The following is a 15,354-nucleotide window of genomic DNA, read 5'->3' as shown; positions in this document are numbered from 1 at the left end:
TAATGTCATCACAACAGGTGTTGGTCACCAGGGGGCTCTGTGAGTCACAGGCAGTAGCAAGGAGGCGGAGCATTATTTCCGGCGTTGGGTGCATGATGCGCATGCGCTGTGATCACACCAGGCAGCCAACGCCGGAAATAATGCCGTTTTGAGCAGTTTATAAAAAATATTTAAAATGTTTATTAGCAACGCAGAGCTTTCAAACCATCCCGTATCTCTGTCCGAAACCCTCGTGCAACTGTGAGTACATTTGAAATGTCTCTGTGATACTTGTATAACGAACGGTTCGGCCAGAACCAGTCCTTCATGGTAAATCTAGGTTGGTTTCCTATTAAGGAGCAAGTGACTGTGGATTCACTCGGTGCATCAGTCACGAAAGGGGCTATGATGAGCTTGGCAAGCCAGAGTAAAACACAGTTTTCATTCAATCAATAACAACATTAACCAGACTCTCGTTGTGTCTATTATGCTAACGCTAACGTTACCTCATTGTGTCTATTCTACAAGCTTTAACGTTACCTAGCCTCTCGTGTCTATCTGCTAACGTTAGCATTAGGCTAACTAACGTTACCACTCGTCCCTAACCCCAACAACAAGCGTAACTAATCAGCGATCTTTTTGTCAGACTAAACTCTCCGCTCTGTGGCAAATTGTGTTGATGTCGGTTTTGTTTCATCAATAAATGAGGCAGAATACACAGTGACTGTATCCTTTTTTATTGCACTTGTTTCGTGCTGCAAACATACATAAGACATCCTACGCGAGACATTAAAGATGGCGGCGTTCTGTTTTCGTTCAGACTCTCCAGACAGTGACGCGTCTCTCTTCTGACCAATCAGTGGTCTGCAGTTTTTCACATGACATTTCTGGAGCTCTCATGCTGATCACCAGCAGCCCCGCCTCCCCACACGGAGACAAACTGAGTACTTTATTTTAGTGGAAAAGCAACATTAGATTCGGCTCATTAATATGCACCTGTGTCCTGTTGTGACGTCGGCGTTTGATAAGCTTTTTTGATTCGCGCGTGCATGTTATTCGTGCGTGGACCTTTTTAACTCTTTCAGAGTGGCATTTCCGGTGTCAAATGGAAAAAAATAAATAATGAAATTATATACCAATGATGTAAACTACCCATAATTGATCAGTAGGGTTTAAGCTGGAGGTTGGCCTTTAAACACCTGCAGAGTGGGGGCCTGCCTAACATGCAGTGGCAGCTCATTCCAGAGCTTTGGGGCTGCCACTGCAAAAGCACGGTCCCCCCTAAGCTTCAGCCTGGAGTTTGGAACGGCCAAGAGGAGCTGGTCAGAGGACCTGAGGGACCTTAGAGGAACATAGGGTTCCAGCAGGTCTGAGAGGTAACCCGGTGCCAAGCCGTTCAAACATTTAAAAACAAACAGTAAAACCTTAAAATCAATCCTAAAACGCACAGGAAGCCAGTGGAGGGCAGCCAGCACAGGGGAAATGTGCTCCCTCTTTCGCGTTCCCGTCAGCAGACGGGCAGCGGCGTTTTGCACCAACTGCAAATGAGAGAGGGAGGCCTGACTGACGCCCACGTACAGGGCATTACAATAATCAAGGTGAGAGGTCATAAAAGCATGGATAACCGTTTCAAAAACGGAACGGGATAAAAAAGGTTTGACCTTGGACAGCCTCCTAAGCTGGAAAAAGCTCCTTCCCACCACAGTATTGATCTGCTTGTCCAGCTTTAGGTCACAATCAAATTTCACCCCTAGGTTGGTGACTGTTGGCTTCACAAAAAGCCCAAGAGGGCCCAAATCACCAGGAGGAGGCACATGACCATTGCTGGGACCAAACACCATGACCTCTGTTTTACTGTCATTGAGACAAAGACAGTTTGATGCCAGCCATGCCTTAACATCATCAAGGCATGCTAATAGTGGTTTTACCGGGTTGATAGTGTTTCTTTTTAATGGCATGTAAATCTGGCTGTCATCTGCGTAGCAGTGAAAGGAGACGCCATGCTTTCGGAGTATAGGCCCTAAGGGGAGCAGGTACAACACAAATAAAATTGGCTCGAGAATTGAGCCTTGGGGAACCCCGCAGGGGAGAGGTGCTGTGGAGGATACAGCGTCGCCCAGGCTAACACAAAAACTTCTCTCAGACAAATATGATCTAAAAAACTCCAGGGCCCTCATTCATCAACGTGTCTTACGTACAGATATGTGCTTAACCTGTGCGTACGACCATTTCTAAGCAAAGAGTGGGATTCATCAATTTCAACTTGAACTTGACTCCGTGCTTATGTGTACGTACAGCTCGGAGCACACTTAGCTGACGCCCAGTGGTAGAACATCGTTACTACGGCATAAGCGCTCCTCAGTTCTGCATTAGTTTCAAGGCGGAAATAAGCTTCCGTGCATTAGTGTGACCCGTAATTCATTATAGTTCATTATAAAATAGCGACAGTAGTGTAATTATAACGGGCTCACACGTGAACAAGAGGTTGGCCTGCTTGTTTGGCACGGGGGGGCAGACGCAAAACACCAACCTCCAAACGCGATTAAATATTGTTTCAAATAAAAAGCGAATTATTTTGTGTTTCATGTTTCCAAATAAGATTGGTCACGAAATGCTTTCTACTTCAATTTGTTGGTTAGAATAGATGACCTCCGTTGAAACTTCACTGAGACTAACAGTCTATTTGTGAGCTCCCGCTCAGATGTGATAATAATAACAATAATAATAATAGCTTCATTTTATATAGCGCCTTTCAAGAGACCCAAGGTCGCTTTACATAGATAGGGGGGGGGGGATAACAAAGTAACAGACATAGTGGACAGACACACAACATATAAATATGATGATGGAATTCATTCAAGATCCTCTCCACCCTCGGGTCTTTGCCACCGGCACGGTCCATCGTGATATTGGAGATGGATCGAGCAATAGACTGTTACTGTAGCTGTCAAAGCTCCATCACAAATGCAGTTATGTGAATAGAAAGGGATTCCACTAAGTCAATGTTGCGATGCGCATTTGCCTGATACATGTTGTTGCTGCATGCCGGGAGGAAGGCGATGCTGAATGTTTTCAATTAATTAAATAAAACGGATACTTTTTGCAAGGGTTTACTGACTGTCATACAAATAATCAACCAACTACATACTGTAACCTTTCAGTGCACGTTCTTATTTACATTGTGACAACAGCCTTGTGAGTTCCCGCAGTGACCCGCACACAGACATGATGGAATTCAAGTTAAAGTTTGTATTGATCACATATAGGCAGGCTACACATGGCGTATCGCTACATCATTGGCAGTGAGATTCATTGTTCTTGTATATGCTCTCGTATTATTGTTTATATAGGCTACCCAATACTGACATCAAAATAGATTGTATGACTCTAGAAATCATATGCAGCAGGTAGAAAATTGACGGAAAATCCGTCGCGATTTGGAATAAAATTGAGGATAACTTTAATCCCTGGGTATTAATCAAACAAAACGTGAAAAGGCAGTCATATTCCAGCACGGTCTTTATTAGTGTTTGCGCTGCCCAGGCAGCAATGGTTAATAGATATCATATCCGACATCTACGTGTACACGTCTGTCAGCCTGTCACATAACACGCTTCCCTCGGCTTAGTCCATTTTTCCACATTTCATGGGGGTATTCCATTACCGTATATGGTTAATCGGGGCGGTTCTGGTATGCAAATACTTAAAACAGTGCACGAGCCTCGGCGCAGGGCCAAGGTGAGATTCATCATGACAGGTGTGCGTAGAACCTGCGTACGCACGTGTGGTGAATCCCGTTTTTTCTGTGCGTGCACTGATTCTACATTCTGTGCTTACGTGTGGAAATAGAACATTTTCTACGCCACGTTGATGAATGAGGGCCCAGGGCTTGGCCTTTAATGCCAACCCAGTGCTCCAAACGGGAGAGCAGAATATTGTGATCCACTGTGGCGAAGGCAGCAGTGAGATCTAAAAGTACGAGAATAAGGGAGTCACCAGAGTCAGTGGCGAGAAGGATATCATTAAAAACTCTTAAAAGTGCAGTCTCTGTACTGTGCAGTGCTCTAAAACCAGATTGGAAGACCTCCAGAATGCCATGTGTGTCAAGAAAAGACATTAGTTGGACAAGTAAAAATTTTTCCAAGATTTTGGATAAAAACGGGAGCTTGGAGATAGGCCTAAAATTAGAGAGGACAGAGGCGTCCAGGCTAGGCTTTTTGATAAGCGGTTGCACCACAGCATGTTTAAAATGTACAGGTATATCACCTGTAAGGCTGTTGTTCATAATTGTTAGGACATTTGGTCCTATGACCCTGCTGACCTCTTTGATAAGGTGAGGGGGGAGGACGTCTAGGGGGGAGCCTGAGGGCTTCATATGGGTAATAATTTCCTCTAGCTGAGCAAGGGACACAGGCTCAAACTGGCTAAACGTGGCAGGGCAGGTGGCAGTAGTAGTAGAATGGTCACAAGTAGGGGTGGACGTGCTAGCTCTAATGTTGGCAACTTTTTCAATAAAAAACTGAATAAAAAGCTCACATGTTTCAGTGGAAGCTTCAAGACAAACAGGCTGGGGGACATCAAGAATATAATTAATCGTTTTAAAAAGAACACAAGGCTTGTGGCAGTTGTTTAAAATGATATCAGAAAAATGCTTTGTTTTTTCAGCCTTAACAGTTTGCTGATATCTACACCAGCTGTCCCTCAGAATGTCGAAAGACACCTGCAGCTTGTCCTTTTTCCACTGTCGTTCAGCCCTCCTGCACTCTCGTCTGGCTTCACGAGTGCTGTCGTTCAACCAGGGCTCAGGTTTAGGTTTGGAGCGCCTGGTTTTTAATGGAGTCGTCCGTGGAGCGCTAAAATACGTGCACGCAGGTGGCAAAAGTTCAGAAAAAGAGCTTGACTCACCAACGCTCTGCCAAGTCTCTGTGATGCACAGGAAATCCAAGTTGCGGGTGGTGAAGAAGTCGTTCAAGATAAAAGTCTTATTTGCTAGCGATCTAGCGTTTACCAGGGCTATCCTGGCGGGAGCTGGGACCGGCCGAGCCGTCCGAGGTGCCCGGGCCAGAGGCCTGAGGCTGCGGGGGTTTACCACTCCTCTGTGGAGTCGGGGAGAACAGAGGCGGCTGCGCGCATGAAACTCCTCATCCCCGCCGGTGATGACAGGTACCAGCCAGGTGCCGACAGGCTCCAGAGAGCGACGGGAAACAGCAAAGCGATGGTTCGATCCATATCCAGTCAATAATATAGACCCGGGAGAAAGTTTCAGGGAGGCTTTTAGCTTCACCAGTCGGCCGCTTCGTTTACCTCGGCGTCTGATACGCCTCAGCCGGGGAGGAGGAGCCGATGCCCGGTAGAGGTGAGCCGGTATTCCTGCCAGAAGCGGTGGAGGAAAGGTTTTATGTCCCAGATCAAACTTGGCCAGATTTTCACTAGCAAGCCGGATATCAAGCAGTGCTTGGCGATCATAAACCAGTAGAGAGTTGACATTTTTCGTGACAAATGACAAAACCAGTATAAACACGAACAAAACTGACAGCGGCAGACGGCAAGCCACACACACAGGCGCCATCACGTCACTTGAGTATAGGCAAACTGTAGGCAAAAGTGGGCCAAATCAGATTTTTCTTTTGCTCATATAGTGTGAACAGCATATATGTATACTTGTATGTAGTACTGTATACTTGTATGTCATAAATGTCTTGATAAAACAGTACTGTATAGCTGTATGTCATAAGTGTCATGATGAATTGAAAATGGGGGACCCTGATGTAAACAAGATGAAAGTCTTTCTCTGGCATGCATCCCCTTAACAATTGTGTGTATTGAGCTGTACTGTATTGTACCCATTCTGCAATCTTACAATTTTCAATCAATCAATTTTTTTAAGGAGTAGCATTAATGTTAGGCTTTCATCAAGCGAGACATTGCTGATTGTTTATAAACCAAGTTACATACTGTTATTTATGCAGCTTCAAATGTAGTTGGAAGTTGTTGCATCTCCATCTGTGATTTTCTGCAATTCGTTTTTTGTTGACCACCACATTGTTTTTATAAGCAAACGAAGCAATATTTGGTATAATTTCCCACTGGATCCGTTGTTCTTAACGTTGAATGAATGAATGAATGAAAACTTTATTAACAGATTGCAGAATGGGTACAGTACAGTACAGCTCAATACATACAATTGTTAAGGGGATGCAGACCAGAGAAAGACTTTCGTCTTGTTTACATCAGGGTCCCCCATTTTCAATTCATCGTAACTTACTTCTTCTCTGGCGCAAATTGATTGGATGCTGTCGGATTGTTTCAAACAAAGTGGGCAGAAGATATGATCTTTGAGCCAAGACACAAATTACATTTAACTAAAACGATCTTTTCTTTGGCTCGACAAAAGATAAATTGACTTGTGACAATATCCATCTGTAAAAACGCGACTAGTGGGGGCTGCCATGACGGTCAAATAGTAAACACCCCACAGCACAGCGTGTCTCCGCAAGTAGGGTCCAGCTGCAGCGCCGGAGAATCCTCTCAAGGGGCAAGCCTGTGGCAGCCACGAACCTACTACTTTCTATATAGCAGCTGGGAGGTGCGCTGTTTTAAGTGAGCGACGAGCGTGTGTTATTGGATTGATTGATTGAACATCCGAGCTGCTTCTATAGAAAGAGGGTTCGTGGCTGCCACAGGATTGCCCAGTGAGAGGATTCTCCGGCGCTGCAGCTGGACCCTATTGGTCTCAGACCGGAGAGGAGAACTGCGCTGCAGCTCGCTACCAATCTACATAAAAATAACGCAGTACCTAACGAACCATTCAGTATTTAATATAACTTATCTTTGGGCATGGGGGAAGCCAAGGTATCAAGTCTTCTCAAGTCAAAAGGCTCAAGTCCAAGTGAAGTCACAAGTCATCATTGGTATTAAAGTCAAAGTCAAAGTCTTTTTTGATTTGGTCAAGTCAAGTCCAAAGTCATCAAATTTGTGACTTGAATGAATGAATGAATGAAAACTTTATTTAACAGATTGCAGAATGGGTACAATACAGTACGGCTCAATACATACAATTGTTAAGGGGATGCAGACCTGAGAAAGACGTTTGTCTTGTTTCCATCAGGGTCCCCCATTTTCAATTCATATAGACATTTATGACATACACAACATACATGACATTTATGGCATAGGGACATATAGGTATTTAGTACTGATACATTTGTGACATAGGCGGTATTCAAATATACAGTACTGTTACCCCTAGATCCTGACAGAGTATATACATATGATGGGGAGGGGACTGTACATTAGGAGGGGGTGGGTGGGTGGGAGGGAAATATACATACGGCGGGGAGGGAATATATACATGCGGTGGGGAGGAGACTGTCTATTAGGAGGTGGTGGGGTCCAAGTCATGTGACTCGAGTCCACACCTCTGGTACATACCACCACAGACATGCTGTACATACCACCACAGACATACAGTACATACCACCAGACATGCTGTACATATACCACCACAGACATGCTGTACATACCACCACAGACATGCTGTACATACCACCACATACAGTACATACCACCACAGACATGCTGTACATACCACCACATACAGTACATACCACCACATACAGTACATACCACCACAGACATGCTGTACATACCACCACAGGCATGCTGTACATATACCACCACAGACATACAATACAATACAGTACATACCACCACATACATACAGATACAGTACATACCACATACATACAGTACATATCACTACATACATACAGTACATATCACTACATACATACAGATACCGTACATACAGTACATACCACCACAGACATACAGTACATATTAGGGATGCACCAATATGAAATGTGCGACCGATACCGATTGTTCAACTAACACAATCGGCCGATACCGATATTTGTGGCAAAAAAAATAAGTAATATATTATTTTTTTATGAAACTACTGTATATTTGTATGTCTCTAAATGTTTTGATGAATTGAAAATGGAGGACCGTTATGTAAAAAAGCCGAAAGTCTTTTTCTGGTCTTCATCCTCCAGTCTTAGCACTGTTGTTGTATTGAGCTGTACTGTATTGTACCCATTCTGCAATCTGTTAATAAAGTTTTCAATCAATCAATCAGACAAATGTATAGAAAAGCTTTTATTATAACCATATAACAAAAAATTATATTATTGTTTATGAAAATGTTTTAGCCCTATGCTTGACTATTATTTTAGGCATGGCAACAAATAAAATAATAATAATAAAATGAATAAATAAAATATTTAATAAATAAATAGGCTACACGTCTCTCTTTTTGTGTTACAAATTGTGCTCACCGATATGAACATAGGCCTCTTTACTTACTTAAAAAAGGAAACATCAAGAAATATGTTTATGGTATTCCATCATGCCATGTGTGTTTTTTATATATTTTATAATGCTCATGATTATTGCTGAAGTCTGAGTCATACAATACCCACTGGCTTTCATAACCTAACAGACTAACTTGACTAAAAAGACTAAAACGTTTATGAGTTTTAAGAGTTTAAGAGACAGCACTCTGTATCTCTCTCAAACAAAGCTCCATGTTCTCCAGTAATATCTCCATAATCTGAGTTTGCAATGCATGTGTCGTCAGGTACAACAGAACTATTTTGATTGACAGTCGATTCTGCCAATTACGTCACACCGCTTGCACCCACCTCCTGCTGTTCTTACCACCAATCGGCAATCGCTTATTCGTTTTTTACTTCTGGGAAGTCCACCATTGATTTATACGAGCGAACCACAACAAACTTACCGTAGCTAATAAAGTTAGCTCCCCGCGGCCCACGAGTAGACTACCAGCTCCCCGCAGGAGTACTAAACGAGGCATAATGATTTTACTGCAACAAATGTTATAATAAAAGCTTTTCTATACATTTGTCTGATTGAAAACTTTATTAACAGATTGCAGAATGGGTACAATTCAGTACGGGCTCTCTGAGCAAAGGAAGGAAGTGAGAGATATGAATGAGTAATGCTTGCTATGGTCGGGTAAATAATATGCTGATGTTATTGAACGTGTAACTATATAACGTTAATGCCACAAAACGAATGCCTTTGTTAATCATAAGTAACCTTGATGCAGTAGCGTGTGTGTGTGGGGGTGGGGTTGTGCACGTCGCTTGACTGAAACTTTTTTCAAAGTTTGAACATGTGGACCAGATTGACGCGACACAAATTGATGGATATTTATCGGCCACTGCCATCGGCAAATTTGAGCTTATCGGCCGATAGGCCGATGGCAGTCAACAAGGCACTTATCGGCCGATACCGATACCCGACCGATATATCGGTGCACCCCTAGTACATATCACTACATACATACAGATACCGTACATACCACCACAGACATGCTGTACATACCACCACAGACATACAGTACATACCACCACAGACATGCTGTACATACCAGCAGACATGATGTAACATACCACCAGACATACAGTATATACCAGCACAGACATGCTGTACATACCAGCACAGACATACAGTACATACCACCACAGACATACAATACAGTACATACCACCACAGACATACAGTACATACCACCACAGACATACAGTACATACCACCAGACATACAATACAGTACATACCACCACAGACATACAGTACAGTTAGTGATGCACGATATATCGGCCGCCGATATAATATCGGCCGATATGGCAGTTTTTTTTACACATCGGTATCGGTCCGATATCACGATAGGGCCGATATGGGCAGATAAAAAATTTAAATAAAAATGTATTACATTTTTTTATAATTTTCTTTACATGTTTTGGCCTTAAATAGTTTAAAAATATCAGTAATTTATGGGCGGCTAGGTGGTGTAGTGGGCAAGGCGCTCGCCACCAATGCAGGAGACGCTGGGTTTGAGCCCAGCTCTCCGCATTGCTATTAGCTTGGCTGGTCGTTCATACTAACACAATTGGCAGTGTTAAGGCCTCTACATGCTACAGCAACTTCAAAGCAACTGCACCACAACATCAACAAAGCAACGGTGTTGTAGACACTCTGCCTTTATGCTTCTGCAACATCGACGCGCAAAGTTAGTTTAACTAAAGTTAGTTTAGGTTCGTGTTAACGTTAGATAATGTACAAAATAAACGTATTTCCGGTGCTTTTAGACGTCGCTCTTTTATTTTGAAATCCCCCGACCGGAAGTGTTATAGTGTCTGTTGCTAGCAGCTTAACTTCTGTCGCCCGTTTCTGTGCTTTTCGAGCTAACGTTACGGTAACGTCATTCGTTTCCAATGGAGAGGAGAGAAAGACATCGGCTCATGCAGCTCAAACTACCTGTTGGAATAAATTAATTGATTGATGTTTAACTTGTCCCTGTGTGTGTCCAGTCATTTCGACTAGCAAACGTTGTATTTAATGTTACCTCAGTATACCATTGTATTTAGTTGGTTAGCTATGTAGCTAATGTGGATAGCATTTTGTATAGCATCAATGCTAGCTGGCTGGCTACAGCTTTATTTACTAAATTATGGAGGCTTTTTAATCGTCAAGGTAAGAGAGGATTTGTCATGATCAACTGAAGGCGTATGCTATGGAACAATATGTGCTTGGGTTTTCAGAAAAAGGCCAGCTATGATGCTAATTATTTAGCTAATATTGATAGCATAGCTTGCTGGCTACAACAATGGCGGATGGTATTCCTCGCTGCGGGACCAATATTATTCTATGACAGCCCCGCCCCCATTCACTACCAACCAATCACTGCTACGCAATATCAACGCAACGGCTGTTTAGGTTAGATTTGGGGGACATGTACGCAACGTCCTCGCAACACAGTCTACAAGACCCTCTAAAACAACCGCGTTGAAATCGCGCCGATGTTGTGTTGCAGTTGCTTTGAAGTTGCTGTAGCATGTAGAGGCCTTTAGGGGTGGGAAAGCTGATGGGTGGGGATCGGACGTTGTGGACAGCGACTCCTACAGGTCGGTTGGTGCGCCTGCGCAGCAGAATCAGGAAGCGACGGGGGCGGCGTGTCCCTCCCACGCAGACCCCCGCCGCTGAGAGATCGCGCTGTGCAGGTGAAAAGATGCGACGGCTGCTTCCTCGAGTACCGGAGGGGACACGTGATGTAAGGCTTCGTCCACATTGCAGCCGGCTTGTGGGAGGCATGGCCTAACAGCGTTCGAGACAGGTGTAAGATCCTGATCAAACTGGCCAGTATCACGTCTTCGTCTGTTTGGCCCTCCATCCAATTCCTCTGCGTTGTGTCATTTTAATGGTCCTGACGTCTCCGATACTGGCAGATAAAATCCTTATCTCCCCCGTTAGTGCAATCCATAAACCATCCTAATTCTCCACCTCCGTAAGAATTCGACACTTCGACACCGTGAGATACATTATGAGGAAAAGCGTTGTTTTATTGCTATAAACAGAACCTCATAATTAGATGTTGTCAGATGTTATCAAATTGTATCGTCCTTGAAGAGTCTATTCTAATGATCTTTCGGTGTGTTCGTCTATCGTCCTTTTGTTATTCAGTCCAATAGTGTTCAGGCCTGTTTCGTTAGCCGAGACCATCCTCGTGGTAGCCGAAGCTACTGGTGATGTGGCATTCTCCCCCAATGAGAGGAGAGAGTGTCTGTGTGATCTCAGTCCTCCTCGCTCTTGGTCAGATTCTAGTCTGAGTCAGATTCTAGTCTGCCCTACCCGGAACCACTGTCAGCTTTATAGGATCTTCGTCATAACTATGATAGCCCACCCCTTTCTGGTTGTCATGTTGTCATGACAACTGCGTTAACCTTTAACACCATTAAACTTTCATTCAGATGAACCTCTCTCCCTCCTGCTCTGGGCCTACAGTACACTCTAATCTCAGATGTTCCCACAAGGAATGTCAACAAACATTCTCTCACTGGCAGTGTGCCTCACTACTGAACCACCGTCTCCTGCTTCCACCGTCCGCATGCACTTCGACCTCTCTGACCCGGCACCGTTTTAGCTGTGGTCACTCCCCCCAATCTATACATCACATACATTGAAAAAGCACCCCAAATCTCTCATTCCCCCCTTTGATTCTTAATCAACCTTCAGAATCATAAGACTACTTGGTTTTTCAATTAATTATACCCAAAAATAGACTCATAACAATTAGGGCCCCGCCGTCTGCTGTTTGCCTTGTTGTTTTCCATTACCCGCATCACACCCAAACCAGAAAGGATAAACCACGGTCATGGAGGAGAGAGAGAGACAGAGAAAAACACAGATTGCAACTTTTCAGACGACACACCTAAAACCCTTCGGCCCCCCTATTAGGTACCCCACGTCCAAATCAGAGCGCTCCCTTCCCTCTTACAGTACACCTCCCATCTTGGGCCGGTTCCGTCTTCTAGGGCAAGGGCCCCTTTCAGTGACGGCTCCTTTCCTGAGCTGGTCCCCCTCCCAGGGCGCGGTCCCCTAGGCAAAAATTTCTCCCCTGGTCTGCTCCTGCTCAGTGTCTCTGGCTGTCCTCTCCACATCTGCTCCTCCACCGCCGCCGTCTCCTCTCTCTCGTCGTGGATCATCTGTGTACCAGGCGTCGGTGCCTGGCCCCTGCGGCTTCCTCCTCCTCCAGTCTGTCTCCTGGCCATCTCCATCGCTGTCGGTGTCATTCCCCCCTTGAAAGCAGAAACACAACACCGGCAGTCGTCTGTACATTCGACTTCCCTTGTTTTGCTATTAGTCTACCACCTTCTCCACACCCATATCTAATCCTACAGGGCTGTTCCCTGTTTTGTTGTCTTCCGGCGTGACACCAGCAGCTAAACGATACCCACTCTGCGCTCTACGTTTGTCCCACGGGTGACCCCCAGCGCGCGCCAGTTCTTTCTGGTGACGTGTCCCCTCAAGACTCTGCCTATTTATTAGGTGTGAGAAGGCCCCACTGGAATTCAAACTCCCTCTTTATTCAATAATTAACCCATTCAAATAACTGCACCATCTTTCTGTGCAATTCTTATTTAATCAATTAATAATTAAACTCTATATCTAATATTATTATTATAATAATAATCCACTCTCTGTGCTAAATATTCCCCTATGGGTAATGAAAACTCCCCAGCACTACCCCCCCTCCGCCACTAGGTGGCAACCTACTCCTCCTCGATGGTGTTTTAGTTGACGTGTCACTTCCTGGTTCTTTATCTGTTGTTATCTCCTCGTGGCTCACGGCCATCTTGTATCATCCCCCTCGTGGCCCCTTTTGCGGCCATCTTGACTCGGTGCAAATGGCTACTCTCTCAACAAACGAACGCTGCCCTTCCTTCCAAGGCCTAAAAACACAGCTGTTTTTCCTCTCTTTCCTATCCATTATCAGGGGACGCTTCCTCAGACTAATACTCTTGCCTGATCGGACATAATACACACTGGTACAATCTCCTTTCGACTTTCCTTCTGTTATGAAAACAGTCCCGCCATCAACATTTTTTCGATCTGATTCAAGCGCCCCCCCCCCTTTCCTCATCTCGCATTTACCCTCCTTAAACCAAAACTGTGCAGCCTGCCTCGTTTGCTTTTCATTCTCTGTAGATAACACCCTCGATTTTCACCATGGCTCTCTGCTCATATTATCACAGCTGGCTTCTCTGTCGCTACTTATTTACGGATGCACTATCTTCGTTCGTTTTTATTTGGCTTAAAAGATCAAAACAACCATGTGTGCACAGTGAACTCACATCTTTCTCCGGAGCGCTGTTTCTCCTACAGCGCTGGTCCGCCTCATGACCGCTCGACTCGACGCTCTCTCCCAGGGCTGGCCGGCCTTGCTTCGATCATGATTCTCCCACACATTGATGACTGTTGTCCACTGTCGCCCCATTATTGAAAAAGTCTTTATCCGTTGTTCTTATCTCTTGCAAATCCGGCTGTCATCAACAACCAACTGTTCCCGTTGTTTTAATCTCTTGCAAATCCGGCTGTCATCGGCACCAACTGTAAGATCCTGATCAAACTGGCCAGTATCACGTCTTCGTCTGTTTGGCCCTCCATCCAATTCCTCTGCGTTGTGTCATTTTAATGGTCCTGACGTCTCCGATACTGGCAGATAAGATCCTTATCTCCCCCGTTAGTGCAATCCATAAACCATCCTAATTCTCCACCTCCGTAAGAATTCGACACTTCGACACCGTGAGATACATTATGAGGAAAAGCGTTGTTTTATTGCTATAAACAGAACCTCATAATCAGATGTTGTCAGATGTTATCAAATTGTATCGTCCTTGAAGAGTCTATTCTAATGATCTTTCGGTGTGTTCGTCTATCGTCCTTTTGTTATTCAGTCCAATAGTGTTCAGGCCTGTTTCGTTAGCCGAGACCATCCTCGTGGTAGCCGAAGCTACTGGTGATGTGGCATTCTCCCCCCCCCCCCCCTCTCTCTCAATGAGAGGAGAGAGTGTCTGTGTGATCTCAGTCCTCCTCGCTCTTGGTCAGATTCTAGTCTGAGTCAGATTCTAGTCTGCCCTACCCGGAACCACTGTCAGCTTTATAGGATCTTCGTCATAACTATGATAGCCCACCCCTTTCTGGTTGTCATGTTGTCATGACAACTGCGTTAACCTTTAACACCATTAAACTTTCATTCAGATAAACCTCTCTCCCTCCTGCTCTGGGCCTACAGTACACTCTAATCTCAGATGTTCCCACAAGGAATGTCAACAAACATTCTCTCACTGGCAGTGTGCCTCACTACTGAACCACCGTCTCCTGCTTCCACCGTCCGCATGCACTTCGACCTCTCTGACCCGGCACCGTTTTAGCTGTGGTCACTCCCCCCAATCTATACATCACATACATTGAAAAAGCACCCCAAATCTCTCACAGGGAGGGTAGAATTGGACGATACGAAAAAATTGGGATGGGAGAAAAAAGTAGATAAAAAAAGAAAATCAGTAATTTATGAAAATAAGTTACAAAAGTTAAAAAAAAAAGCGTTTTGGAAAATAGCTCTATTTGATTATCATAAAAAAGTGTTTTCTATACAGAGATATTGACATCGGTAAATATCGGTATCGGCCAGAACAGCAATATTAATATCGGTTATCGGCCACAATACAAAAGTACAGTACATACCACCACAGACATACAGTAGATAGTACATACCACGTGTGTAGAAATGGGCCTTGTACTTCCCCAGCCTGAGAGCAAACAGGCTGTACGTTTCACTGGGGTCCGTTGGGTAGAACATCATCGCCTCCCTCTGACTCTGGAGTGAAAGACAGAAACTTTGTAGGACAGACAACCAGTGGCGGCTCCTGAATTCTTCTCCAGAGGGGGCGCTATACCAAACATTTTGCAAACATGTACCACGCATTGGCCAAATAAAGTACAGTCTAAT

At 44.5% G+C, this 15,354-nt stretch overlaps 1 protein-coding gene across 1 annotated transcript in view; it reads right to left on the bottom strand.

The window, feature by feature from the left end:
* The window catches only part of arsa (arylsulfatase A), a 133,307-nt gene that overhangs the window by 5,095 nt on the left and 112,858 nt on the right, over positions 1 to 15,354 (bottom strand). The window contains exon 7 of the mRNA XM_084334891.1: positions 15,120 to 15,222. Coding sequence (XP_084191017.1) covers positions 15,120 to 15,222 — 103 coding nt within the window. The remainder of the gene's footprint in view (positions 1 to 15,119; positions 15,223 to 15,354) is intronic.

Source organism: Notolepis coatsorum, assembly GCF_963971535.1.
Source record: "Notolepis coatsorum genome assembly, chromosome: 18".
Taxonomy (NCBI): Eukaryota; Metazoa; Chordata; class Actinopteri; order Aulopiformes; family Paralepididae; genus Notolepis; species Notolepis coatsorum.
The sequence above is the reverse complement of the archived record's forward strand: the minus strand, read 5'-3'. Positions and strand labels throughout refer to the sequence as shown.